Genomic DNA, 15813 nt, shown 5'->3' with positions numbered 1-15813 from the left:
GGGGATTGCTGCAAGACCTAGTCCTCTTTCAGTTGTCTCCAAGCTCTTCCAAGGTTGGTTTGTTCCCCAGGCTGCGTGTCCAGCGTTAACAAGTGCCCCTGGATGTTTATAACTATGGGCAGAGTTACATCAACAACCAGTCACCCCAGCCAAGGTATTTTCTGTTCTCCGGCCTACCCTTAGTACTGTGTGTATCTCAAACGTAAGAAACCGTTCTTGGAACATGGCTTAGCTTTCAGATTTGCCTGAGACAGCCACTATTATTGGCTGCAATACATCTTGATGACCCACATAAAACCTGAAAATACTTGAAAATCCCGTAAAATACTCAGCGGACTGTAATCTCTGTGAATAAATACCTTCTATATTACGTGGTTGGACCATGGAACACTCTGAATCTCCAATCTCTGTTCGCTTATTAAGGTTTGGCAATACGGGCTACATACGCTCAACGCCTCCAAAACATCGACGTCCTTCCAAATCCTGGCATACTCATCCCTTTCTCCTTCCAATCCTGGCCTCCCCATCCTTTTCTCCTTCAGCCGCTCTGCTTCTTTCTCATCTTCAATTTCAACTTCAACTTCAACTTCTTCTCTCTCCCCACGTCCTTCTCCCTTCCGTCTCTCTGCGGTTTGTCTGGAGACTGTCTGCTTATCTCTTCGCCACGTTATTCCACTCGCTAGGCTTTCCTTTCTGTTGTTGTAATTTATCCCACTATCCATCAACCTTTACAGAAGGGGTACGGTTCACTATCGCTACATCATCGCCAACTTCATCCTGCCAAGCAACTCCACTCGCTTTCCTGTTGCAATTCTCCCCTAGATACACTCTTTACTAACCTGTCCTGTACTTCTTTTTGACGACCGTTTCTGTGGTACATACATTAATATACCATCAGGGCCGAGCCTGGGATACTTACCACCTCGCCAAATCGACCCATAGTCTCCCCCAGCTACCGAACCTCACCCGGGCGGGCCTAGTAATAAAGGGACAAAAGGTGCTCTGGGGTACCCTATTCTTCTCTTCTACTGGAAGGCATCATCGTATCATCGTCACGGCATTGGATGCCTGAGTCATCTAGATCGACATTTGTCTCCCTCCCCACCACCTGCCTTCGACAATGAATCTTCTAAGGTTCCTCTCGTATCTGGTCGCCTTCCTCCCCTTCACTTCTTTAGTCTCCGCCGTGAGGTTAATTGAGTCGAGGTCCCTCAATCCTTGCCAGGATAATTCGAACTTCACAGCCAGTTTATTCAAAGTCGTCCTGACGCCTGAAAATAATACCCTCTATGTGGAGATTGTTGGCGTTTCGTCAATTAGCGGCTTCATAACTGCAGATGTAGAACTGTTCGCTTATGGGTACTCCGCACTCAAACAAAGCATAAATCCGTGTAATCTCAAGGGCTTAGACTTGAAAGGTCTCTGTCCTATGCAGACTGGTTCCATCGATAACAAGTTTAACGTCCAAAATCTTTCTCCAGATTTTCTTAATAAGGTTCCAAGTATGTGTCCCCATTTTAACAGTGCCATTTTACTTGTTCTCTTCCCCCACTCACTTCGTCTTTGCTTTTCCATATCTCTAACATCATACCTACAGCCGTTGCATACGGAGTCCCCGATCTTGATCTTAAAATTCAGATATATATCAATTCAACCAGTACCGGCCGAAGCATTGCCTGCCTGGAAGCCCGACTTTCCAATGGCAATACCGTTTATCACAAAGCTGTAGGTTGGGTTGTCGCGGCGATTGCTGGTCTTGGACTGGTTGCTTCTGCTATAACCTCTGGTTTAGGCCATGGGAACGCAGCCGCCCATGTTGCTGCCAATGCGCTCTCCCTCTTTGGATTCTTCCAGGCTCAAGCCATGATTGGAATGACCAGTGTCACCCTTCCGCCAATCGTGCAGTCATGGACCCAAAACTTTCAGTGGAGCATGGGTATTATCCGTATTGGTTTTCTGCAAAGGATTTGCACTTGGTATCAACGATCAACTGGCGGCACACCATCCACGGTCTTGTCATCACTCTCAACTACATCCGTTCAAGTTCAGAAGCGATCCATCGATTGGCTCGAAAAAAATTTGCCCAATGCACCAACGCAGCTCATGAAGCGGACAAACAATGATAACACTATTGGTGAAACTGTGAGAAATTACGTCGTTCGGGGCATTGAAAGAGTTGGATTCCGTGCCCACATCGAAAGGACAAATATATTCATGACCGGGTTGATATTTTTCGTTTTTTTCGTGTCTGTTGTTATGGGTCTCGTAGCATTATTTAAGGGATTTTGCGAGATTGCGTCTAAGAAAGGTTGGATTAAGGGTGATAAGTTCCAGGACTTCCGAAATGGGTGGAAAATTGTTATGAGGGGCATCTTGTTCCGACTGGTAAGATCACCTATTTCTGAAGAATCGACCGACTTTAACTAACCACTATGCTTCCTAGGTTCTGATCGGTTATCCACAAATGTGCATACTCTGCTTGTGGGAATTCACCCAACGAGATTCACCTGCTGAAGTTGTCCTCGCCGCGTTTATGTTTCTTGCGATGAGTGCATCCTTGGGTTTCGCAGCTTTTACAGTGATTCGATTAGTCAAGAGATCCGTGGAGCTGCACAAAAATCCTGCATACGTCCTCTATTCGGATCCCTCAGCACTGAACAAGTGGGGTTTCCTCTATGTTCAGTACAGGGCTACGGCTTATTACTGCGTTATCCCTGTTCTGATCTACATCTTGGTTAAAAGTATGTTTGTCGGATTGGCACAGCCTGCGCCCGTGGTTCAATCAGTGGCTTTGCTTATCATTGAAGCCGCTGTTTTGATAGCTGTCAGTGTTTTGAGGCCATGGATGGACAAGAAAACAAATATTTTCAACATCTCCATTGCCGCAGTCAACTTTTTCAATGTGATCCTACTACTCTTCTTCACACAAGTATTCAATCAACCCGTAAGTGTTACGTCTCCTCTGCTCTTTGGGACATTCTCAGACAGTTCTGACGCTAACCGCTCATAGGGCTTGGTCACTGGTATTATGGGAGTTGTGCTTTTCGTTGTTAATGCAGTATTCGCCCTTATCCTTCTTGTTCTAGTTCTCATCTCGTCCGTGTATGCCATAGTGTCCAAGAACCCAGATACGCGGTACCAGCCAATGAGAGACGACCGCGGATCTTTTATCAAGTCTCAGACCCATCTGACAACGGAGCTGGACGCTCTTGGAGCCACTGCTCGCGGTGAATCGAAATCGCTTGAAGACGATAATCCCTCCGGTAACTCCTATGGCCGTCGGCCAGATTCCCCACCAACCATCCTACAAAGCCAACAGCATGGCTCTCAACCAGATCCCTCTTTAGCTTTATTTCCGACCAACAGCCAATTTAGCAGTGGCCCACCCCCGATATATAACGCACAGCCTCCAGACGGAGGTCCAGCATACTCACGGGCGCAAAATAGATCACCAGTGCCCCGAAGCTTCAATACGTCACCGTTACCACGAGCCCCTTCGGCGAATTCGAACCCCGGGCAATATAGAATGCAAAACAACAATAGCCCATGGCAGCGTGGTGCAGGATATGAGCAGTAGACATCTTCCAGGTGATGCAACATTTGGTCAATTCGAAATGGAGAGACGGTCTCTCCCGCAGGCTGCCAACAGTATTTCGTTTCCCCTCCTTTGTAGCCTCTTTTTAATATTATTAGGTTTATCACGGGTCGCGCTTTTTATTTGGCATCAGTTGTCATTTGTTTTCTTCCTGTCTCCTTTGCTTCCCTGGAACCTCCTCTTCTTGCCCCATGATATATATGTGGCTTTCCTCGTTTACCGCTTTTCCGCTGTTAGGCACTTTGGCGGTGGTTGATCCCTTATCAAGCAGAGAGCTTTTCCTATACATTGCCCCAGGCGTTCATGTGGTGTGAACATATGTAGTTTGTGGATAAAACATGGTCATGCATTCTAAGTTTTCCCGTTTCTTCCTCCTATGCCGTTATTTGCCATTTCGTCCACGTTTTCTTTTTTACCCAATCTGTGTTGTCTTGGTCCGTGGATATGCCTGGCTTCCTTCCTTGATATATAATACTTCAGCCTTATATTCCTTGACTCTTGTTGGCTCAAAATGTGATCGTGGGGGACGTTCCCTTTGCATTCTGTTTGATTTTCGCTTTTGCTTTTGGTTTAAAATTTACGGGAGTGTTTATTGGGAACAAACTTCAAAATCACAGAAAAAGACACCTTCTCTCACTCTGTATGTTTTTTCCCAGGATTTAAGGAGCCCAACCTTTTCTGTAAATCTACTTTCTTATGGCGGTAAAATACAACACGTACCTCTTTCATTACTTGTCTGATAAAGATGTATACTGCTGTCGGTATGAGAGACCACTCGCTTTACTTTGGTTTGACCTTTGGTGGTAGACTTGAACTGGGTATAAAGGTTTCTCTCTTGTTTATATTACGCCGGAAACTCCGGACGAATATCAGGACGTCCTCGATGGTCTAGTGGTTATGATTTCCGCTTGTCATTAACTTGCCAAGCGCGGGAGACCAGGGTTCGATTCCCTGTCGGGGAGATTACTCAGTTGAGTTGTTTTAACTTTTTTTTTTTTTTTTTTTTTTTTTTTTTTTTTTTTTTTTTTGGCATGTCATCCCATCGCATCTACGCAGACAAACAGGACGGAGTATACACTCTATTCTGTAGAAATATGCGGTCATCTATATTTTTCCCTTTTTATGAACTTCCTGTGAGCCCGCACGTAGGATTTCTTTTCCTCGTTGCATGATTTCACATGGTTAAAGTGGAGGATCTCGCGGCTTGTCGAGATTCGGTGACGTATTGAGGGATATAAAATTTGTTAGCGGTTATATGGAGGGAGTCCTTCACTAGCACAACATATATATATCATGCCTGAGAAGTTGGACTGGGCTGAAGCAAAATGGCGTCCCTTCAACAGTAGAATGAGATGTCATCGCATTTCTTATGTACAAATGGACTTAAAAAACCCTATCGTTGGCCGATAAAGGGATATCCACCCACGGATGTGAACTCGAGCTTCATGTATCCAGAAAACCAGCTCCTATTCTACCCCCAAAATCACAATACAGGACGACTCCCTTTATTTGCTTTGGAACCGGCCAGAAGGACAACCGCTCTAGTTTGAAAAATATAACAGCTAACGAAGCCACGGGTGGCTAAGGATGATGATATATGGCTGCAAACGTGAGATGAAAAAATCATGCGCTTTTGTTTTAAAAGAAAAATGATAAAATAATACAAAACTTATTCGTACAGAGACATAGAAAGAACAAACAGGATAAGAAAGGGAATAAAAAAAAAAGAATAGGATAAGAAGACGACAAGAAACGTATTCATTTCATTTAGCCTCACTACTACTACTAGTCCCCGGAGGTGGCCCTGACGCTGGTGGCATCCCTGGTGGAGCGTTAAACCCCTGAGGCAGCCCAGGTGGAGGTGCACCAGACCCTGGAATACCCGGTGGCATACCCGCCGCTCCTTGGCCTGCACCTGGACCTGGACCTGGACCTGGACCTGGACCTGGGTGTTGCCCCTGGCCCGGGACGGGTGGCGGAGGAAAGCCTGCGGCTCCGGGTGGGGGGAATTGAAAGTTAGGAGGGAAGCCACCTGGTGGAGGGAACGGGAGACTGCCCGACGGCATGTTTGGGAGTGATAAGGGCGGAACCTCGCCGGATCCGGGAGGTGCACCGGATGGGCCTGCTGCACTGAATGGGAGTGGAGGTGGGAAGGACGGCATGCCGCGACCTCCTGGAGCTGCATGGTGTTACTTTATATTTTTGCCAACTGTGGATACGTTGGGGAAGTTGATACTTACGTGGTATCATTCCTCCGGGAGGGCCGCCTGGGGGTCCGCCGTGCATGCCGAATGGTGGAGGCGGTGGCATTCCTGGTCGGCCTTCGAGTAGCTGTTAGGGGGGGCATTTACGAAGAGAACGGATAGGGATGTCCTCACTGGGAACTTACCAGGGAAGCCAAATGGTGGTGGAGGGTATGCTCCGGAGATGCCTGGTTGTTGAAGCATTGGATTCGAGCTCGCCTGTCCCTCTGCGGCGTATGAGTTTGTGATAGAATCGATGACTGACTGTGCTTTCTCATGGCCAATTTCTGCAGCAGTAAATGAAGTCTTGTCAGCTTGGATACTCCTCAATTAACCTGTAAATGGACTCTTGATAGAATATAGCCCTTCCCGGTGAGCGCATAAGCGTGGGAAAGAACATAAGAAACTCTACCTTGATAATATTCGACAACGTTGCGTAAGTGATTTCGACCTGAGTTGTGCGCCTTTCGCACGCTCATGGAATCGTGCGTGAGGTATACATCGCAGTAATCACCTAAGCAAAATAATAAATAAATAAATAAATAAATATTTGTTAGTATTAATAATGTATCTTTCTTCACCGACGTTTGATCTCTTCGAAGGAAGGGTATCTAAAAAGAGGGGAAGGATTGGAAGACGGTCCCTGGAGCTTCGGCGGGGAAGACTGAGGGGAAACCTACAGAAGAGTACAGAGAATGTCAGCAGGGGCTTTTGCACATACAAAACTCCAACAACAGAAGCAACAAACAAAGCTGATTTAGTTAATAAGGAGAGTGGAACTTATATTTTGGCATTTTTGATACGTGGATAATATAACCACCAGTCAAAAACTCAATTCTGTCGCGGGATATGTCCCTAAATTTCCCAGTCACCGCGCAAACTTCCCAATATACCCGGTCAGCTATTTGGCAAACAGAGAGAGAAGAAAAGGAGCGAATGCTCGTTTGCCGTCGCGTGCTTGTCCGGTATGCGTGTTGAGAAGCAGCAGGGTTGGTTTTGATGCGCCTATCTTGAAAGGATCCGATTCAGTCGGGAATTGAAGAATGCGCAAATTGCTGGGCAGATCGCTTAAGAGGGGATAGGACGCAGCGGGAAAGCTCTGGGCATTGTCCAAGTTGAGGTATCTTCCACCGGAATATGATATGCGGTGGTCGATAGTTATGCGGACTTGGGAAAAAGCTCGATGAGTTTGGGTCGAAAGGCGGCAGAGGGCGACAGAATTGCATGCTGCGGTGTTTTAAAGATCACGTGACATGTGAGAGGTGCTCGAATCAGGAGCATCTGGAGTATACATTAACTGCAGGCGAATCGTGAGAATTCATGCAAGTATCAAGATGAACTTACTCTCAATGCGTAAACGGGAATGGAAGAGGATGAGCAGAGAACGAGATTTTATGTTTATATTTGACATGCACAATTTTTTAATATTATTATCTCTGCCAGACTCAACATTATCTTTTTCACTGTTCACCGCCTTAAAACACATAACTATCCTGTATTTTCACGGGACATTTGTTCTCCCTTTCAATTCTAACGTCGGCACTATCTTTCAATAGAATCATGCTTGCAAATTTTTTGTACACACGGCAAAGCTCCGACTTGTGCGCATTTCCCAGTGGGTAAACGTTCTTGGCTATTCATGATCTAATTGCTGCATGGTATTATTCAATTTTTCGAGCTCATCCTTGTGGTTTATAAAAGCGCACGGCTCGAAAAGGGCATGTTTTCCGCGGATGCTGCTGCTGCTGCTGCTGCTGCTGCTGATGATGATGATGAAACTCATGCCATCGATAGACAAGTCATGTAAAGTCCCGCCCTCGAATGACACAGGTTCGATGCGTTGCACCCAAGGAGCTAGTTATCACGACGGACCTGGCATCCTCCCAAAACTTCATCCCCGTCGCAGTGTTCTCGGCAACGCTATTTTTTTTTTTTTTTTTTTTTTTTTTTTTTTTTTTTTTTTTTTTTCCCTAAGAGTGCGTGATATCCAGCCAGCACTAGCTTAGAAAAGGAGGGATTCCTCATCCGTTGGAGGTTTGCGCATGGCGACCTGGGGCTTCTTGTGTCTGCCAGCCAGTCTCAACAGGGTCCCACGACATAATCTCGTGACAACTGACAGAACGCCTGAAGAGATAGATCTACCAGGGACAATTCCATTTATTTGTTTCTCTGTAATGTGTATGTAAATATGGACGTCATTCCTGCTGCTTCAAACCCGTATTTAAATCCGATTAGTTCACAGAAGACGATCTCAACAGCGCTTTAAGCCGTCATTCAAAAAGCACTGAGCATTGACCCAATGAACTATAACATCTTCCACAACTGTGAGCGGGACTGGGCTGGCTATCTTGAGTCTTGAGCACAATGGACTTGAGATACGAACATGTCTGTCTCTTAACACATCGATAGAAAATATCCATTCTTTGCGGGGCTAAAAGAAATGAGCCAAGCCATTCTATTCTGGCTGGAAATTTATTGACGTAGTTAAACCAGTTCAAGAACAATTTCAAGAACTCCACAGTTTGCGGCAACTTTTTGATGAAAACCAAAAGTCCACATCCATGGATTGAGAAGCTGTTTTAGGGCTCCATAAACAGCTCTTGGCTGGCAAACAGAAGCACATAATTCCTCCCCGATCCCGAGCTTATTACTACGCAGGATGTGCTGTGGGATACGTTGATCCTTGGTTTTCTATTTCCCGCCAAAACTCTCCGCCACAGCGACCAACAGAGTTTCTTCCCGTCGCTCTGATGCGTTGGGGTCGGTGATTGGTCTCGAACCCTGTTTCTATTATGTGATGGTTGCAGCTCCTGCCATCATCAGCTGATGGCTCATCCATTAAGCAGCATTCATACCAAGCTGGGGTGGGTAGTGGCGGTGGTGCTTGCGATGAAACACCATGGGGTGCCATGCGGTGTCCTGGGGGTGCCTTGGAGAGGGGGGCAATTGTTGGCCGAGAGCCAAGATTTTCACCGTCATTTGACGAACCCAGTTCCAATGTCCTCTGGTGCTGCGTTTGATGGGAAACCCCCCCCCCCCCCCCCTCCGGCCGGGGCAACAGGAAAACAAAACCAAAAAAGTTAAAAAAAAAATAAAAAATAAAAAATAAAAAAGGCTCGGTTTTGCTTGGGCCCGAATTGGGCGTTAATAAAAGTAAACACTCGTCAGACTGCAAGCACGTGACTTTGCTGCTTCCATGGGTGACTGGTGCGGGCGTACCTGGCGATTTCTAATTTTGCTCTCAAACTTCCTCCAGGGCTGGCTGGGCCTTGTGATGGATGTTGCTGGGGGGCTGTTTGGTCGCTCCGCCGCCCCAACGCACGCCGAGCCTGTAAAACTAACTACGTATGTACGTATGTATGTATGTATGTATGTATGTATGTATGTATGTATGTATGTGTGTGTGTGTGTGTGTGTGTGTGTATTGGATATTCAAGGAAGTTAGTCCAAGGTGTCTTTGGGGGGACAAGATGGAAAAGGAGTAACGGAGTACGACATCCCCTCCCCGCTACCCATTAACTAACTAACTGGAATGTTGCCGATCCAGGTACAGGCCGGAGGGCGGGCTGATGATTCCAAAGCTACATATATATATATATATTTAACGCAACCCCTCTCGGCCCCTGGATTTTCTTTTACCCAGTCGCTTTCCATTCTAACTATAACAGGGTCGATTTCCAGAGAAAAGCTTGTTAGATAATAATGGTCGTCATCCAGTTTCACGCTTGCTCTTGAACTATAGCGATACATGCTCGTTTCCCCTGCACATCTATCTATCCTCTGACACTGTTAGGCGGTAGTTCCGGCGATTTATATTTATATTTATATTTACGTATATATATATATATATATTTACACTCCTCTCCACATCTGATAGAATATCTCGAGTCCAATATCTATTTTACCCTTTTTCAGTTCTTCTTAATAAACCAGATCCCATCACCGCCAAAATAAAACACCAGCATTATAAAAAAAAAAAAATAAAATAAAAGAAAAAGACAGGCCAATCATGTCGTATCGTTTGGTTGAGCCTCACCCCTCCGTCCCTCGCTCCAGTCATCCGGCTATTCACACAGCTCGCGGGGGTGCCGGCAACATCATGTCGCTCAAAAACACCTCTACAACCCCAGGCCAATCAGCCACAGGCCCGGCCTCATTGACACGACTAGACAGCCGCACACAGGACCGCTTTACGACTGGAAGAGGTGGCATTGGCAATGTTCACACTGGTAGTGAGCGGGCCATCTTCAGTTTCGACGAGGAGTTGGAACGTCAGCTGCGACGCGAGAAAGAAGTCGCCCCTGTTTTCCATGTGGGTAGGGGTGGTGCTGGAAACGCTGCAATTCCCGATACCTTCGGATTCTCTCGCAAATACAGCGGAGGCAGCTCGAGGAGCATATCTAGCACCAAGTCTAGCGGTGCAGATGTGGTTAAGAACAAGGCGAGAAGGAGTCTCGAGATGCGATGGGGGAAGTTCATGAGCTACTCGTGATGAACGAGGTTGACGTCAGACAGCGTCCGGATTTTCCTTTGGGAGTTGCAAGCTGGTGCCCATTTCCTTCTGTGCTTCGACTCGACACCGGATCCCTATCACCTACCCTCTCCCCCCAACTCTCTGCCGCCGGCCTTTTATTATGTTCTCACTATTTCCTTGACGACTCACGAGACCCATGACCAACCACCAAAAAAAAGCGTACCCTATTTCCTTTGACATGGATAATGACTCTCTTTATCTTCCACATGCCTGTTACGTTTACCTGCTAAGAAGGCTGAGTCATTTTAGTAAAGAGCCGTCTTGAGAAACCCCATCAGTTTATCTTCAGCCCTATTCATCCGCATTGGAGTCCTTGAGGAGGAGCTCTCTGTGGAGATTAAAAACATCAACCGAATTTTGCAACAACCCCTGGTCTCTATTTCACGAGTTCCGCCACTACAATGCAGCCCAGGCCTTTTCAAGTTTCGCTCATTTCTGTTTCGTTCCCCATCTACCACCGAAAGAACTATGGTTGTCTCCCGTTGGAATGTATAGAAGGAACTTCCGTACCACGTGGATTATACTCTATTACCGCTGTGTGTGAACTTGTGGAACAGAAGGGGGAATAAATATGGATGATAGGATATGAAGTGGACTGTAAAATGGACATGTCAAAAATAGCTCTATATATCTATATATGCAAAATACCCGTGGCTTCTTTCGATGTTATGCAGGGAACTTGGCGCTGTTTCCTGGAAAACAGTTAATATGACATCTATTCCCACCTCTTCTGTCATTTGATGATATGTTAATTGTATTCATAGCAAAAGTGCGCATGTGTCTTGTGGAATTCAACATGCGATATACCTAAATCCAGTCCGCTGGAGAAAGCAGTAAAAACTAAAAGGACAAAAAGGAAAAGGAAAAGGCAATAACTAGAAACAATTCAGTCAAGCAATTTGGTTTTTAATTTATCTTGAACCCAACAATACCCCCTAGTTTGTTTCAACCCATTGCCTTCAGCGGCGCATATTTATGAGGCTGTTGCGGAAAGTAGGTAAGCTCTAAGCAAGGCAAAACTGCAGTTAATAGAAAAAGTAAACAAATTCAAGCTCAAAGTTAACAGTTCGCATATCTATTGACCCGCAATACGGACTTGAGCGGTTGGATGTACGGCCTTGATTTTCATTCTTGTTCACGTCATTGCCATGGATATCTGCGTTGCAATTGAATGAAATTAAAATCTGATTACTGGGGCCTAGCCTCTATCCTAGGTAAAAAGATCACAGTTCTTCGCTAAATCGTTAATACACAGGTACGCTCCTCAAAGCACGTTAATGATCTATATACAGTACAGAGAAAACAGGTGGGAATCTGGAGGAAGGAGGAAAGTGGAGCAAAGGAAAAAGAAAATGCAAATGAAGATCGAGAGAATCAAGGGATAGAAGGAAACTTTGTCCCGAATAATTGAAACAATTCAGCATGCTGAATGAAAAAGGTTAAAGAAGACCATTCAAGCCAGTTTCTGGTTGAAAAGCAAAGAACTCCCCTTCTCACACATTCCAATCAAGTATATGAGAACGGAATAAGAGGAATTGGAACTGATGATAAACTGTTGACATAGAATAACACATATCAGAACGACAGAAGTTTGGGGGGGGGGGGGGGGGGGGGGGGGGTTAAATGGAGAACAGGTTCAGTGAAATATGATGTTGCATGGTTAGAAAGGAAGAAAGCATGGATGACAAACGATGATAGTATGTACTTTTTAGTGCACATAAAATTGTCCGAATATCAAATCGTGTAGGCGATGTGAACTCACAGATGGGGGAGAGGGGTATCAAAACAATTCAGCTAATCCAATTACTCCTGATCTCGCGTTCTCTCTCTTCTCCCGTTTCTAGGGTCCCTGTATGATGTCACCCAGTTGTGTCCTCAAATATAACTCGCCCAGGGAGGAACGAATGTCGAGGATGATGCAGTGGAATTTCAAATTTTCTTTTCTAATTGAACTTGGTGTGAATTATATCGGGGTTCTCATGCCAATCGTCAATGCTGACCCACATCTAAAACAATGAAGTATATAATTAGCGCCTTATAAATAAAAAAGAAAATAAAATAAAATAAAATAAAAAAAGGAATCTTTAATAATACTTTGGGAGAGGTCTGCGATTTACCTTTCTGAAAGTGCTTAGACCAGCAAGAATGCTGCCTCCAATCCAGGTACTGTATTTTCGCTCCGGGGGAGCAAAAATCTTGATTCGCATATCCTTGACCGCCAATCGTTGAACCTCATGAAGCAATCTATCGCCGAAACCTCGACATAAGGTTGAGCCGCCGGAAAGGACAATATTGCCGAATAGCGCCTTGCGCAGATCCATGTCGGTGCGATTGATTGCATCTACGACGATTTGGTGAACTCCGGGATATTCAAGGCCAATAATTTCAGGATCAAAAAGAATCTCAGGAGCTCGAAATCGTTCCGCTCCAACCTATACTTCCAAAAGCCAATCTGTTAGAAACCTGTCTCAAAAGCGCGTGCCCACAATTACATTGAGACGCATACCTTAAGTTTGTGTCCATCCGGCAGGATATATTCCTGTGTCTTAGCATCCACCTTCGTAACATTCGTCGACCAATCTTTCTCTTCTTTCTTTGGATCCAATGCCACATATCCAGTCTTCTCTTTGATCATTCTGACCACCTCTTTCTCAGCGCTTGTATGGAATACGTAGCCACTTTTCCGAAGGAGCAATTGCAAATACTCTGTAACATCACGGCCCGCCACATCAATTCTTCGTATACTGCTTGGCATCGCGAAGCCTTCGTACACGGGGACCGCATGCGAAACACCATCTCCAGAATCTAGCACAATGCCCGTTGTCCGACCCGAAGCATACAGTGACAACACGGCCTGAATCGACGTGTAAAGCGCTGGTATATTAAACTGTTCAAACAATATCTGAGCGGCCGTATCGCGGTTGGTCCGCGGATTTAGTGGAGGTTCGGTCAATAACACTGGATGCTCTTCGCTCAACGTCTTCAATTCGCCTTCGTATACCCACTGCCAAATCTTCTCCATGTCGTCCCAATCCGTTACAATGCCATGTTCCAGAGGATATCTGATTTTCAGAAGACCCCGCAGCTCTTGTGCTCTTTGCCCAATAAAGACATCTCCTTCCAACGCGCCGGCTAAGACTCGAAGGTGTTTTGGTCGACCGACAAATGAGGGGAAATAGCATTTCGGTAGGTCCTCGCCTGCGAACCCAGCCCGAATGGTCCCACTGCCATTGTCAAGCACTATGGGGGCATTGTGTAGTGCTGTTTCTGCCATTATTTGTATGTATGTGGAATGATTAGGGTGGAGGAGCAGGGTAGGTTCAGGGGATGATGATTGACCGGGTCGAGGAGGGAGCTGAGGAGGCGCGGAGGGAGGCTGCAGGTGGCCGTGGAGAGGTGTCTGAGTACAACAGTGAGATCGTAAGAGCGATTGTAAAAGGCGGTAACTGTGCGTGGTTTTGGTAAGATTTCTGCGGAGTGAAGTTGGTTTTGTTCGAAAAAAAGAACTTAACTCTCAATGCATGGCGTTAATTTTTGGCGGAGGTCAACAAACAGAATGGAGCTTGGACCAAGCTCAACGGCCTCTTCGGATTTTTATGGGCAACATGCTTAGTTATTTAAATAACCTTGGAATATTTAGAACAACAATGCCCCGATAAACGCAGCAGATCCCTGAATAAAATATAATTAATTATCCAAATGAATTTCAAAATCGCATATTTTTACATATCTGATGGTTTACAGTTTGAAGTTACATTTGTCCCTTTACCATCCCGTACGAGAGAAGAATACCAAAAACGACAACGTTTATTTACTAGGTATGCAACGCGTTTCTATTGCCCCATAGGCGTGTTCGATTGCTGTTGGTCAATGTTGAATGAACGGTGACAGACAAATGCATCGCATAAGTTGTTGCGCACCGGGTTTTGATTCTTCATTTGCGCTCAAAAGCACCTGAGGGGTGGAGCCTTGATCTCATCGAACCATCTCCATGTGCCTCCGAGGAACTCAGACACGGTTACTGCTTGCAATAGGAAACAACGGAAACCAGAAACCAACCGGTAGAGAAATCAAATGAACCACATTAAGACATGAAGAGTAAATGGGAATGGGTAACGATAATAATAGGGTTCGTAATCCATTGCTCCAAACGCCATGCAATGCCGAATGGGAAAGTCTTCTTGTATCATCAATGGGCACTGATACTGTTCCAATTCATCCCACAGTTTATCTCTTCAGTCAATGGTAAAGTGATTATATCCCACAAGGTAAAGGTAACCAGGAAAACCAAGTTCAGACCAAAAGGATAAGACAGCCCGGGACCTGAGGCAGGATGCAGAATCAAAAGCAGATGTCAATGAAAGGAAAATCAGCCCCAGAAGCAATTCAATCGACAAAACCTAGCTCGTCTTCCATCACCCCGGTGAGACCTTTGCCAGCATGCCCTTTATTGACGCTTGGAGGCCATGCGTGCATGCGGGATCGGAAACCTTCAGCTTCTCCTAAGACCTGTGCTAGGTTTCTATAAGCAGATTAGACATGTTTCTGGTATAGCCTGTTTTACCAGTGGCGAGGGAAGCAATTCATTGCCCATACCCAAGTTTACCATGCATCACGTACCCACTGACCGCTAACTGTTTTGCTAGTTCATCTTGGTGATTATGAAGTAGTTGGGGATTCGGAACCACCATAAGGGGTATACCCAAGCGAAGAACTTCGAGAATTGTGCCCGAGCCTTCGGCCGCACGGAATCAGCAGATCACAATATCAAACATAACTTGTATAATTGCGAAAGGGGAGTCAACATACCCGCATGGCTGATGACTAGCCCCTCCGCTTTATTGGCTTTGGCATCTGCCTTAACAGCTAGCATTTCATTCTTAAGACCCGCTAAGTTGAAGTCAAACCCAGTGACATTCAATCCATATTTTTCTTTAGTCGAAGCCTCGCTCTGAAGTTTAAATTCCTGGACGACCGCTTCTCCAAGTTGGCCATACTGAATCAAAAGATCAGTGTAGTCATTTTCCTTGAGGGCTTTTAGGAAGGGCTCTTCGAGAACCTCTGAAACAAGAGCATTGAATGGGGCCGTAGCCCCAACCGTCACAAAACATAATTTTGCCGGTTTTGAAGAGTCCATAGAGCAATCAAGTATGAAGTGCTTTTTCTAATGCGACCCCAGCGCGTAATTATATTTGCAGAACCAGTAGAACAATATTCGGTTCAAGGAAGAACAGATTGTAAGACTGCAGAGCGCATGGGGCACAAGTTATACAGAGCATATATAACAATTAATTTTTCTAGAGATGTAGTTAATGAACTGCAGGGAAATGGGGATGTATCAACATCTCTTTTTACGACTTGACGTCGAAGACACCCGGAAAGGAGATTGGGGAGCAGCTTACGTCATGATTAAGTTGGTGCCCGGAGAAATATTTATGCGC

At 45.5% G+C, this 15813-nt stretch overlaps 5 protein-coding genes and 1 non-coding gene across 6 annotated transcripts; 3 read left to right on the top strand and 3 right to left on the bottom strand.

Moving 5' to 3' along the window:
- Positions 1 to 1120: 1120 nt before the first annotated feature.
- PAAG_06975 (DUF907 domain-containing protein) lies at positions 1121 to 3577 on the top strand (the record flags this gene model as incomplete). The annotated part of the gene is made up of 4 exons (XM_002791018.1): positions 1121 to 1502; positions 1598 to 2385; positions 2444 to 2944; positions 3011 to 3577. 4 exons carry the CDS (start codon positions 1121 to 1123, stop codon positions 3575 to 3577), a joined length of 2238 nt encoding a protein of 745 aa, XP_002791064.1.
- Positions 3578 to 4472: 895 nt separating this feature from the next.
- PAAG_12311 lies at positions 4473 to 4557 on the top strand. The gene has a single exon. It is a non-coding gene; the product is annotated as a tRNA-Asp (tRNA).
- Positions 4558 to 5358: 801 nt separating this feature from the next.
- On the bottom strand, positions 5359 to 6317 carry PAAG_06974 (hypothetical protein; the record flags this gene model as incomplete). The annotated part of the gene is made up of 4 exons (XM_002791017.2): positions 5359 to 5774; positions 5836 to 5916; positions 5985 to 6125; positions 6251 to 6317. The coding sequence occupies 4 exons, from the start codon at positions 6315 to 6317 to the stop codon at positions 5359 to 5361; spliced, it is 705 nt and encodes a 234-aa protein (XP_002791063.2).
- A 3530-nt stretch (positions 6318 to 9847) lies between these two features.
- On the top strand, positions 9848 to 10330 carry PAAG_06973 (hypothetical protein; the record flags this gene model as incomplete). Its single annotated transcript, XM_002791016.2, has 1 exon — positions 9848 to 10330. One exon carries the CDS (start codon positions 9848 to 9850, stop codon positions 10328 to 10330), a length of 483 nt encoding a protein of 160 aa, XP_002791062.1.
- A 1985-nt stretch (positions 10331 to 12315) lies between these two features.
- PAAG_06972 (alpha-centractin) lies at positions 12316 to 13646 on the bottom strand (the record flags this gene model as incomplete). The annotated part of the gene is made up of 3 exons (XM_002791015.1): positions 12316 to 12378; positions 12490 to 12804; positions 12879 to 13646. The coding sequence occupies 3 exons, from the start codon at positions 13644 to 13646 to the stop codon at positions 12316 to 12318; spliced, it is 1146 nt and encodes a 381-aa protein (XP_002791061.1).
- Positions 13647 to 14758: 1112 nt separating this feature from the next.
- PAAG_06971 (UDP-N-acetylglucosamine transferase subunit alg13) lies at positions 14759 to 15509 on the bottom strand (the record flags this gene model as incomplete). Its single annotated transcript, XM_002791014.1, has 3 exons — positions 14759 to 14894; positions 14969 to 15107; positions 15182 to 15509. The coding sequence occupies 3 exons, from the start codon at positions 15507 to 15509 to the stop codon at positions 14759 to 14761; spliced, it is 603 nt and encodes a 200-aa protein (XP_002791060.1).
- Positions 15510 to 15813: the final 304 nt, after the last annotated feature.

The sequence above is a fragment of the Paracoccidioides lutzii genome (genome assembly GCF_000150705.2).
Source record: "Paracoccidioides lutzii Pb01 unplaced genomic scaffold supercont2.21, whole genome shotgun sequence".
Taxonomy (NCBI): Eukaryota; Fungi; Ascomycota; class Eurotiomycetes; order Onygenales; family Ajellomycetaceae; genus Paracoccidioides; species Paracoccidioides lutzii.
The sequence above is the reverse complement of the archived record's forward strand: the minus strand, read 5'-3'. Positions and strand labels throughout refer to the sequence as shown.